Raw genomic sequence first — 12,517 nt, forward strand, 5'->3', positions numbered from 1 at the left:
GGTTATTTCTCTTCACGCAGTTGACTTGTGTGCTTGTGTGAGTCACTCACCTGTTTTGGAATGATCCTGTAGAAAAATATCTCGGTGCCGGACAAAAAAAAGGGCACCATCACTGTCTGTGTTGTATAAATCTGCGGCTAGGAGGTCTGCGATCTTTTCTATCTCCAGTTGACGAAAATGGGTGTAATATATCCTGCAGAACTGGTTGTCGATGCAAACCGAGACATTTTCAGTTTTATTGCAAGTTTTCCCATCGATCAAATCGACCAACCATTTTAACTGATTTTTTATGGCAGAACTTAGACCTACTATAGGGCACGTTTAAATTTTAAGTTATATGCTGAAACTATGTTACTTTGTTCAACCAGTTAAATTCTAGTTGCTCGTAAACCTGAACATAGGGTCAGTTTACATTCAAACTAGGCTACGATTGAACGCTCAGAAGGTGAAACTGGCTGCAGCAGTTTAAGAACAACCATTCACCAATCGTTCATAGGAAGAAATTTCTTGAAGCCCACATACCCAGTTTTCACAAAGATTCTTACATCTACCAGTGTTTTCTTATTTGGGATTGGCTCTATTCTGGGATTGGTAAGAACAGGATCTACACACTCTCAAGAGCACCAAAGTATGAAAGATATTGGTGAATGAGGCCTAGTGGTCCTCAATGCACGATTGCAGGAAACTTGCAAGAGAGGTTTCACCATCTACAGTGCATACCATTATTAAAGGATTCAGAGAGAGAAATCTCTGTGTGTTAAAGGGTGAGGCAGAAAACCAACACTGAATGCTCGTGACCTTTGTTCCCCCATGTATTGAAAATGTGCTCCTGTCCCAACTTTTTGGAACATATTGCAGGAATCAAATTTAGAAGTGTATATATATATATATATATATATATATATATATATATATATATATATATATATATATATATACACAAAAACATATTTTGTATGTATTATATATATAAATACAAAACAGTTATGTTAATTAGTTTCAGCATTCATATCTTGTCTTTGTGCTGTTTTCAGTTGAACACAGGTCATGAAGGATTTGCTGTCTGTTTTTATTTACATTTTTCCTACCATCCCCACTTTATAGTAATTGGAATTTTTAACATGAACACAGCACAAAACAACAAGAATTTCTTCATTTCAAAAAAGTATTTGCCATGCTGTGAGCTAGGTAGAAAAACACAGATATGGTTCCAGATTTCTCCTCGACACCCTCACCCATCACTTAGATTTATTGAATTCACTGAGCAGCACACTAATTTAACTTAATGAAGCATTAATTAGCCAAACCAAGTATTGGGTGATGATTACAAATAATACAGCTTTGGAAATGAATAAACAAAATACTGGTACACATAAAGTCAGTCATTTTTATAAATGTTTCATTTGTTCTTACAGTCATATTTTTCTGAGCTTTAGAAAAAGCTTATCAGATTTTCTCAGGTGGCTTAAACCTTTGCATAGTATGTTTCATAGTCGTTTATGTATGTAACTACCTCCATGTAATATACCCCATATGTATTTTATATATGTAAATTTCTATATGTAATGTCTTACGCATTGGAAAACATGAATTTTAATGAGTTTTAATGTAGTTTAATAGAATGTTGCTGTTAGAGGTAGCTTTAAATGTATGTATCATATATATATATTTATGTGTGTGTGTTTTTGAGGATCTTTTTGATTTCTTTTATGGTGAAGTTAAAAGATTTAGATTTATCATGAGTTATTAAAAAAACTTAAGGACAAGTGCTGCCAAATGTTTTCATGTCACTATTGGTACACAGTTTTAGTCTGAAGGCAGATCCTTATTTTAGCCACGCCCCTGCATTTTAGAGCTGGAAGTGAGACTGCATCCCTGTCCCTCATGGCCACATGGTGAACAGTTGGACCTTTGTTTTGAAGTATATGTATCCCAAAGACCGAAAATCAATATGGAACATTAAGAAGTATCAGTACCGAAACAGGAAATAGGTTTCTGTAGTGACATGATTGTTTTGTTAGTGACAAGAAAGTGATAAAATTAATAGAAGATAATTTATTACATAATTAGTGTGTAGGGTCAGTCAAAGCAATGTCTATTATCCTTTTATTATTATCCTTATGTGTATATATATATATATATATATATATATATATATATATATATATATATATATATGCCTTCCTGCCTTCCACCCAATGACCACTGGGATAGGCTAGTATATATAGTATATATGCAAACACATACATATATACATACATATCGCTGTTGTCGTAACAAAACCTCGTATCTCCATATCAATAACTTCACAGGAGAAGGAAAAAACACTTCTTTTAATGTAGGTAACTAATATGTAAAATAAATTCTTTTGCACTTTTAGTGAAACCATTGCAGTGTTATTTGTTCTAAGCTCAACTGTTTTTCTCTAGTTTTTTTTAACATAGTCAGGACATTTTGTCTTGAAAATATGCAAAAACAAACAGATACACACACAAGCTGTGAGTCTGAATCTCTCACTGTGTGTTAAAGGATCCTAAAGCAGTACGACCATCCAAACATAGTGAAGCTCATCGGCGTGTGCACGCAGAAGCAGCCCATCTACATCATTATGGAGCTGGTGCAAGGTAATGACCCGCGACCCGCCTCAGACATCACTCTGCATGCTCACTGTGTTAACGCGGTACTCACACGAGCGGCTGTGTTTGAACTTCTGCTTCAGGGGGCGACTTCCTCTCCTTCCTCCGAACAGAGGGGCACAACCTGAAGCCCAAGATGCTGATCAAGATGGCAGAAAACGTGGCGTCTGGCATGGAGTACCTGGAGAGCAAGAAATGCATTCACAGGTGAGAGGAGGTGTTCAAGAAGAGGAAAGCTGGAGAGATGGACAGAGGAAGAGAGGATTACAGTGGATTTAAAGCATGTAATTGAATCTGTCTGTGATTTGCTGGATCATTATGTTAGTTTCCTCTTCCCGCTGAAAGAGAAATGTCCAGAAGATGGGCTAATGAGGGAGTAATTGTAAAAGCAGAAGTGTTGGGCAGGTTTTAGCGGCTGGTTTGGTCTCTGAGGAGTGAAGGACAGTTGGTTGAAGGCAGAGCCAGGCTGGGATAGGCTGGATAATGAGCTCAGCAGGGATGAGGCTTCACACGGCGGCTGCTCCACTCAGACTTAGTCACACAGAGCCTGAACCAGGAGACCCTGCACCGCTAACACAGCCAACCCCCCCCCACTCTCTTACACTCTCTTTCTCTCTGTAACTCTTTCTCTCTGCATATCTCTCTCTCTGTCTGTCTCTCTCTCTCTCTTTCTCTCTGTATCTCTCGCTCTGTCTCTGTCTTTCTCTCTCTCTCTCTCTCCCTCTCTCTCACTCTCTGTGTATATCTCTCTGTATCCCACTCTTTGTCTGTATCTCTCTCCCCTCTCTCTTACTGTATCTCTCTGTTTTTTTCTTTTTTTATCTCTCTCTCCCTGTATGCCTGTTTTTCTCTTTTTCTTGCCATCTGTATCTGTCTGTCTCTCTCATTCTGTGTCTCTCTAACTGTATCTCTCTCCCCTCTCATTGTATCTCTCTCTTTATCTATATCTCTCTCCTTTTATCTCTCTGTTCTCTCCCTCTTTCTCTCTCTCTCTATCTGTCTCTGTCTCTTTCTCTCATTCTCTATCTGTATCTCTCTCTCATTGTATCGCTCTGTCTCTTTCTCCAATTATATCTCTCCCTCCTTCTCTGTATCTCTGCTTTTCTTTCTCTCTTTCTATCTGTATCTCTCTGTCTCTGTCTCTCTCACCCCTCTCTCTCATTGTATTGCTCTCTGTCGCTCTCTCTTTCTCTAACTATATCTCTCTGGTTCTCTCTCTTGCTATCTGTATCTCTCTCTCCCTGTCTATCTCTCTGTCCTTGTATCTCTCCCCTCTCTCTCGCTGTATCTCTCTCTGTATCTCTTTCTTTCCGCCTCTTTCTCTGTGTATCTCTCTCTGAATCTTTCTCTTTATATCTCTCTATCTTTCTCTCTATATCTCTGTCTCTCTCTCTGTCTGTCTCTCTCTCTCTCTCTCCTTTGGTCTCTCTCACTGAATGTTTCTCTGTATCTCTCCATATCTCTTTCTTTCTTTCTACCTAATCATCATCATCATCATCATCATCATCATGGTCATTTTCATGATCATCGTCATTGTCATCATCATTGTCATCTCTGTTGTCCTGTCTTTCCCCCTTCTATTCCTGTCTTCTGTCTCTTCATTTTTCTACTGATATTTCATGTTTTCTTTTATGCTTCTTTTTTCTTTTCTGTCCCTTTTATTTCTTTCATTTTTCTTGGCTTTCTCTTGAGTTTTTTTCTTTGTTTCTTCTGTCTCTCTCTCTCCCCTCACAGGGACCTGGCTGCTAGGAACTGTCTGGTTGGAGAGGAGAGTGTAGTGAAAATAAGTGATTTTGGCATGTCCCGCCAGGAGCAGGACGGTGTGTACTCGGCAACCGGCGGCATGAGGCAGATTCCAGTCAAGTGGACCGCGCCGGAGGCCCTCAACTACGGTACAGCCAAAGCAGCTGTGACTTTACCAGACTCCACAGATGGTTAAAGAAGTGATACCTCACCATAAAATCTAATTTACACCATTTCAGCTCAAATGTAGTCAGCCGGAACATGTTCAGTGTCTGAAGTTTGCTTTTTTAGTTTTGCACTTGAATTACGAGGCTAATGTAGCTAACAAGTAAGGGAAGCATATGACTACCAATTAGCACTGTGCAAAAATAATGGACAAAAGTATAAATAAATTGAGGCTTCAAGATGGCAGCTATACTGTTTTAGCTGTAAAACGTACTTTAACAGTGATACAGTGTCAGAAACCACATAAACGAATTTTTAGTGATTACTTGAAAGTCATGAAATCAACATGACTTGAGGCAAGTGTGTGATTTAGGCCTTTGTGCAGTGCAGTAATTAATGGGGTCCCATTACTTGTAAGCTACATTAATTTCATAGCTCAAATGGAAAACTGAAGAAGCAAACTTCAGACACCAAACTTGTCTTGGCTGACTGAACACTTTTGGGGTAGATTATGTAAATCACTTGTTTTTTTTCCAAACTATTGCTTTAACTAACACAAGGGATGTTGCATTTACCATTTTAGGCCGTTAAGTGTTTGCTTATTGTCATGTCTCTTTTGTGGTGAGGCACTTTGCCACCTCACACTGAGCAGCAGATTATAGATACATTTGAGAGATGTACAGCAGATGGTGAGCTTACTGTGATATTTGGAGTTAGTTAATGGGTTATTATAGTGATCTGTTGGGTGTCTGGTTTCTGCCCGGAATATCACTAACCGTGCTTGTTGTCACCTGGAGAGTTGGATTTGGTCAGCTGCAGATGGGCTTGAGTGACTCGATGCTGCCCCCTGGCTGTGTTTCAGGGCGCTACACCAGTGAGAGTGACGTGTGGAGCTTTGGAGTGCTGCTGTGGGAGACGTTCTCCAGGGGAATCACACCTTACACCAGCATGAACAACCAGCAGACCAGAGACGAGGTCGAACGAGGTGAGACCCGTTTCAAACTGAGATTTACTTTCAGTCCAACCAAACCCATAATATTCACATTGTAAAAGTGGGATGTGAGCTCCACTCCTCGAGATCCTGTTCAGTGGTCCCTGCACGACACACAGCTATAATTCATAATTATTAATTGAAAGTGGCGTACACATCTATCCTCACAATTTCTTGTGTTCTTTGTCTCTTTTACAAAGCGTGTTTGGTCAGATACTATAACCACTGCGGTAGCTAACGTGGTGCTGTGATGACCATGGTCGTCCCACCTGCTGACGACCTGCTGTTTCAGGGGCTGAGGCTTGCTAATATCACTCTGTGAAATAAGGTCTTAAATGCACCAAGTTTAAATAAGCTGGTGTTACACAGAGACCCAACAACATCAAATGACCTAATAACCTAGATCAGGTAGTGTCAGGGCAGACCACCATGGTCGCCACAATAGCATGGGAAAAGTGTTCCCATTATGGTAAGACAACACCTGACTGTTTTTTGAAATGAATCATGCTTGTTAGTTCTAAACGCAGTGTACACACGATAAACATGTGTCTATTATTCTGCCCACTGTTTCTTAATTTTGGCCACAATTATCTATCTTATTTATTTATTTATGTATTTTTCTTACTTATGTTTGCATTTAAAAAAGCTGGTCTGTTTTAATTTGGCATTAATGCATCATCAAATATCAAATTTTACCTGATTCAGTTTGATTATATCATTTACATTCAAAATTATTTAGAAAAACAAACAAAACAGTACATCAGGCTGTACATTTTCTTATTTTTGCCTTTTAAAATAGAAACTTTTATTTTGGAATTCAGTGCATTCTTAAATTCCAAAATGTACAGTGATTTGGTTTGATTTGGATTTTAGTACTTCTGAATTGCTTTTAAAAGTACACAATAAAAACAACACATGAGGCTTTATTATTTTTATTTTATTTATTTTGTTTTTTATTAATTTTTTTTACACTTAAAAATAGTCAAAAACCTTTATGATGGCATTCGGTGCACATCAAATCTCAAATTTCACCATGATTTGATGCATTTCTTCATGATTCAGATTTATTTTTTAAAAATACTCAGTTAAAACAGTATACCAGGCTTTATTTATTTTTCTTTATTTTTACATTAAAATAAAAATTTAACACAGTGGAAAACTAAAAGCTAAAGTGTGCTGTGACTCTCCACTTTCAGCTCGTAATACACTAGTGTTCAAAAGTTTGGAATCACTGGGTTTATATTAATAATCGCTGTTGTTTCAGCCAATAATAACATAAACAATGTAGGTTGAAAAACTATAAGCTAAACACCTGAATGTATTTTAAGATGTTTTCATTCAGTATCTCAAGTTTTGGGAACATGTAAATGTTAAATAGTATGCTGTAATTATTTATTTATAGTAATTTATTGATACATGATCTACCTGGGATTTGATCATCACATTTCTAATATGAAGCGTTTTTGGATGTTAATTTTATTAGAACTTCATTAAGGAATCATCAACAGGTCTGTTCATTAGTCTGGACACATCTAACACGTCTTCATTTCTTCTAATTAGTTGAAACCCACAGCTTGAAGCTGTGGAGTCGTAGCATCTTAATGGATTCATTTCAGCATTTTTTAAATTTAATTAAAAACTGTGATCTCAAACTTGAACCCCTGTGTAGCTGTCTTCACGTGTTATTTATAGATAATAGGGAAAAAAATTTAATTATCTTTTACAGTTTCACCCACATGTTATTGTGTTTATGTGAAATAGGAACACTGTGTTAATGCTGAATGATTGCTAATACTTCTTATTTTTATCTCTAGGCTATCGTATGCCGGCTCCCACTGGCTGTCCAGATGAGATCTATGCTCTCATGTGCCGCTGTTGGCAGTATGACCCCAGACACCGTCCTTCATTCCAGAAAATCAGGGCAGAGCTGCAGTCTCTCTGCCAATGATGCACATTCACAATGACAGCTGTGCTTTTTCACAAGCAAAAACACAGAATCTGACTGTGCCTTCAAGATGTAAGCTGTCTACATGAGCAGAGCGTCTGATCTGGGAGTACTTGTGTTATATATTTTGCTTCCCCAATATTTCATAATAGATGCTTTAACTTTTATAATGTATTTAAATTGAACTCTTAAACCCATAAGGGTTCTTAACTTATGATCACGGTGTGTTATGATATTGTCTTACTGTAAATAAAGTCAAATGAGTGACTCAGTGGAATCTGTACAAGGCTTTATTACTTAGGCTGTCATTTCCATCAGCTTCATATCACTGTAACTCACAGCTGTGCAGTATAGTGTGAGATAAGTGAAGACAAATGACGTGCAGGCCTGTTTCACAAGGCCTGAAGATTGGAGTCAGTCCTCATTCACAGTGATTCAGCAAATGAAATGAGTTTGAAGTGTGTTGGTCTCGTATGACACAAAGTAAGCAAAATAAAGCACTCAGTTCATTGCAAATTGGAATACGGAATCACAGCCAGCAGCTTTTTGCAGCTTAGCTTGATTCTGTTTGGAACGCAACCAAAGTTGTTCTGTTTGTTTTCTCTACAAAACATGACAAAGCATACATTAATATCAGATGTTCTTGTATCCAGTCTGGCCTGTAGTTGTTGTTTTCATCTTGCATGCTCTGTGTGACTTTAAATGAGGTCCAGTAGACTTCATTATGGGGTGTTCTTGGTCTTAGCCTTTGGGAAAGCAGTGCGTACTAACACAAAGCAACATGTAATATGCTTCTTCTTTTGGAGTGATGGGTTCTTCCTTTTGTCACTGTTTTTAATATACATTATATACATTATGTATGCATTTAATATACATTTAATATATCGTCACTATCCAAAGAAATCCTTCTCCTGTAAAGTTACTACTTTGGAGATACTTGTTTTTCTTTGGACAGTGAGGATATTTAATATACATTGCAGTTAATATACTTTTAATATACGTTAATGTTACAAAATTTTACAAAGTAATTTTGGAGCATTTTTATTAGTCTGTTCACCATGAAATGTTTGCACGATGTAAGCAGCAGCTGCTGTGCACCAGTGATGAAGAAAAAAAAATTAAAATACATGATTTTGATATTTTGATGAATTTTTATACAAATTTTGTATAATCATTTTTTTTGTGCACTTTTTGAAATAAGAGTTTGATGGAGCATGTAAACATTGTTAAAGTTTCAAAAAATACTGCTCACTGCCATGTCATATAATCAATATATGGAAACAAAGCTGCAAAAGCAGACTATTTTAACTTCTGTTTTTGTGATGTCACATAACCCTCGCATATATATATATATATATATATATATATATATATATATATATATATATATATATATATATACACACCCACACACACACACACACACACACACACACACATACCTATTTAACCTACAGCAGTTTAGCAGAACAGAACTCATTTATGTATACTAGATATACTAAAATACAAGAACAGTGTAGGATAAGGGTCCTTTAATGGGCAATTTTAACATTTTTTCTAATTTTCCTGCATAATTAAGTTGTTGTAAACAAAGTCATTCCGAGTGGTTTGATGTGAAATGGTTCATTGTAGAGAAACTTGCCGACATCTTTACAGTGGTGCTGATAGAAACCAGGAGTTATAATCTAGAACACATTTTATTTACTAGCCAAAACCATCAGTGAACATACACAAGTCTTCTGGAGAGCTGTACCAACCTGCATCTAACTTAATCTAACCTAAAACTAAAAACCCCCCTTAACCTAAAACTAATGCACCTGAAACAGCCAATTAAGGACTTCTGAAGAAATTTGTTAGCTGGAGCAGGTAGACAGATCTTCAGGACCAGGGTTGGTGACCACTGTTGTAAACTGTAGGACCTGTACACAAACCTCTTAAGATTAGTTGTGTGCCACGTATGGTGAGGCCTGTTGTTAACCCTGCAATGTGACAGAATGCTATGCAGTACCAGGAAAAGTTAAATGACAGAATTTTACAGGAATTTAAAATCAATTCTTAGCCTTCACCTTATATTTGCATAAACTGATATAACAAACACAATTGTCATGTGACACGTCTCATGGTAATACATACTGATTGAACTACAGCCTCTGTATGCAGTATGTTTAGTATGCAATTACTTACTGTTAACTTTTGCCCTAAAGTCTTGCCTGCGGCTTGACTAGCGGTCCTAAAGTGGAATGAGGTGATGACGTAGGATAATGCGCAAGCACCGCATGCATTTGCATTTCAGTATAGTTCTCGTGTCTGTACTCGCCCCACCATTCTTGTCGAGTAGGTCTGTGAATGTCAGGAGTCTTTGGTATGCGGCTCGGCTCATGCAGAGGCCTTCCGCCACTGTAAGGAGGCCGCTGTTTGACCTTTAGTGAACTGAGGCATGTGTACCTAATGACCACTAGAGGGCGATCTGCTCTGAATGTTAATAACAAGTGCAAGTTCTTTAACACCTTAACGTTGGCCTTCTTCACTGGCTCTCCTGCCTAGTACTGAACAAATGATGCTAATACAGACTCTGCTACACTGTCCAAAAGTTGGTAGACACCTGCTCATCCAACGTTTCTTCTGAAATGAAGGGTATTAATAGGGAGTTTGTCCCTCTTTGCTGCAGTAACAGCCTCTGGGAAGACTTTACAGTAGATGTTGGAACATTGCTGTGCAGATTTGATTGTATTTAGCCACAAGAGCATTAGTGAGGTCAAGTACTGATGTTGAACTATTAGTTCTGGATCACTCCAACTCATCCCAAAGCTCCTGATAACGCAATTCCACTGCTCTACAGCCCACTCCTGGGGGGCCCCTCTAGCAGATGGTGGCATTGGACATAGCTCCTGTATGGTTTCACCAGCATCTCATTCTATTTGTCAGTGCTTTTCTATGGAAATTATACAAACTGGGTGCAAAATTGAACACCTTTGTCAGCAATATGTGACCTCAAAGAAGCTGAATTCCCTGATTAGATGAACTGCTTAGACACTTCTGACTTACAGGCCTGCATGTCTTAGTATTTTAGATGAAAGTGCTTGTGGTATGTCATGTGATTTTCTGCATGAGGTGTAGTAAATGACAGAGGCAGGTGCTGCCACTATTTCCAAGGAAGCTGCCCTGTGTGGAGAGAAAAAAACAGAAAGCACATTTGAATGTCACTTTCATGTGACTAAATCTACGTTCATATCTACTCAATCTTCACATTACATTCATGCCTCGTCTCTCTTTTTGAGAAATAACAAAAGATGATAATAGGTTTTATAAATCACCATTCATACTCTCTGTGCAGCATGCATTTGATTGTGTTTCATGGTAGCAAAAGAAACAAATAATAAATCAATGCAAAGTAAAAAAAATCCATATAAGAAGACAAATAAATGGATAATTGAATAAAAACAAACATAAAACAGGATGGAATTAAAGTCTCTGTATGAGATAATAACAATTAATATTGTGCTTTCCAAGGTACTTTTTACTTTACACTGTAGGGTGCAGAATGGGAGCTGTGCATGTAGTTTGCTATGAAACCAGAAGTTACACATTCTCTTCCAATTACCCCCAATAAAATCCCAGGCTTATTACATACTAAGACTTACTGTTCAGTGACTACAGTGACTCTAATGCTAGTTGACCTATTCTTAGGTTATAGAAGTGTTTAATAAAACATTGGTCTTTAAGGGGTTAAATTGGCTTGACATAGAATAGAAAGTAGAATAATAAGAATAAGAAATGTTTTCTATGCTCAAAACTTTACAATCCTACTCTTCAGACAGCTTTCAGACTAGGACAATGAAATGATCATAGAGCTGAATAGGCTGCTTGTGCTGTTTTAACTGATTCAGTGTACAGTATTTGTACAGCTTTCATACAGCCTCTATCTCTTATTCCACCACAGTCAGTATACACTCTGTTGTCAAATGTTTTGGGCACTTCATACAAGTCATCGTTGCCATTATACAAGTATGCTAGCAACATTTAGCAACCACCTAGGATAGCACAGCAGTGGCCTAGTAACACCTTACCAACCACCTAGGATACCATAGCAATCACCAAGAAACCACCTGGGATACCATACCAACAGCCTAGTAACACCATCGCAAACACCTGGGATACCATACCAACAGCCTAGTAACACCATAGCAAATACCTGGGATACCATACCAACAGCCAAGAAACCACCTGGGATACCATATCAACAGCCAAGAAACCACCTGGGATACCATAGCAACAGCCTAGTACACCTTAGCAACCACCTGGGATAATATAGGCCAAGCAACACCCTGGCTGGCCTTTTTCAAAAAATTCAAAGAATTATTTATTTATTGTTTTATAATTTTTGGAAAACAATAAAACAAACTTTGAAATGTGCTTTAACTTTATATATTTCATTATTATTATTTTTTTTATTTAGCAAATTTATTAAAGAGTAATAGTGCATTAAAATGTGCAGTGGTATGTTCTCTGTAGAGGATGTGATAACTTATTTTTACTTAGAAAATCAACAAAATGTAATTTGACCAGGAGTGCCCAAACTTTTGCATCTGACTCTGTATGTAACAAATTTCTTTTGCATTTAAGCATAAGCCTTTACATAAAACTGTTGTTAAGTTTCTAAAAAAATCATGTTCAGTTAGACATGTTCAAACTTTTGACAGTAGTTTAGAGTATATTTTCCTTCTTTTACCAAGTTACTATTCTAGAGACACGATTAGTTTTCATTTTGGACATTTGACAGCAACAACGTGTCAAGTTTAGTCACAGATTTTGGCTTTCGTAATAAAGATGTAATAATGGGAAACTTGCATCAGCGCTCTGCAGTAACACACTGTGTGTTCTGGACAAAATGCAGACATACAGGAAGTCCGAACTCCTAGGAAAAGCTAACACACCTTCATATCACTCAGCACCCCATGACTCACACAGCCACCACAGCTTTACTGTAACAGTTGATCAACAGGCCTTGGAATTGCTACTGTATCCTATGGGCTGTTT

At 37.6% G+C, this 12,517-nt stretch overlaps 1 protein-coding gene across 3 annotated transcripts in view; it reads left to right on the plus strand.

The window, feature by feature from the left end:
• Positions 1-7,757, plus strand: part of fes (FES proto-oncogene, tyrosine kinase) — a 45,992-nt gene extending 38,235 nt beyond the window's left edge. For all 3 annotated transcript variants that reach the window (XM_036586229.1, XM_036586232.1, XM_036586230.1), the window contains exons 15-19: positions 2,530-2,624; positions 2,720-2,843; positions 4,371-4,528; positions 5,407-5,529; positions 7,350-7,757. In XM_036586229.1, coding sequence (XP_036442122.1) covers positions 2,530-2,624; positions 2,720-2,843; positions 4,371-4,528; positions 5,407-5,529; positions 7,350-7,483 — 634 coding nt within the window. In that variant the 3' untranslated portion in view covers positions 7,484-7,757. The remainder of the gene's footprint in view (positions 1-2,529; positions 2,625-2,719; positions 2,844-4,370; positions 4,529-5,406; positions 5,530-7,349) is intronic.
• The last annotated feature ends 4,760 nt before the right edge of the window (positions 7,758-12,517 follow it).

The sequence above is a fragment of the Colossoma macropomum genome, unplaced genomic scaffold, assembly GCF_904425465.1.
Source record: "Colossoma macropomum unplaced genomic scaffold, Colossoma_macropomum, whole genome shotgun sequence".
Classification (NCBI taxonomy): Eukaryota; Metazoa; Chordata; class Actinopteri; order Characiformes; family Serrasalmidae; genus Colossoma; species Colossoma macropomum.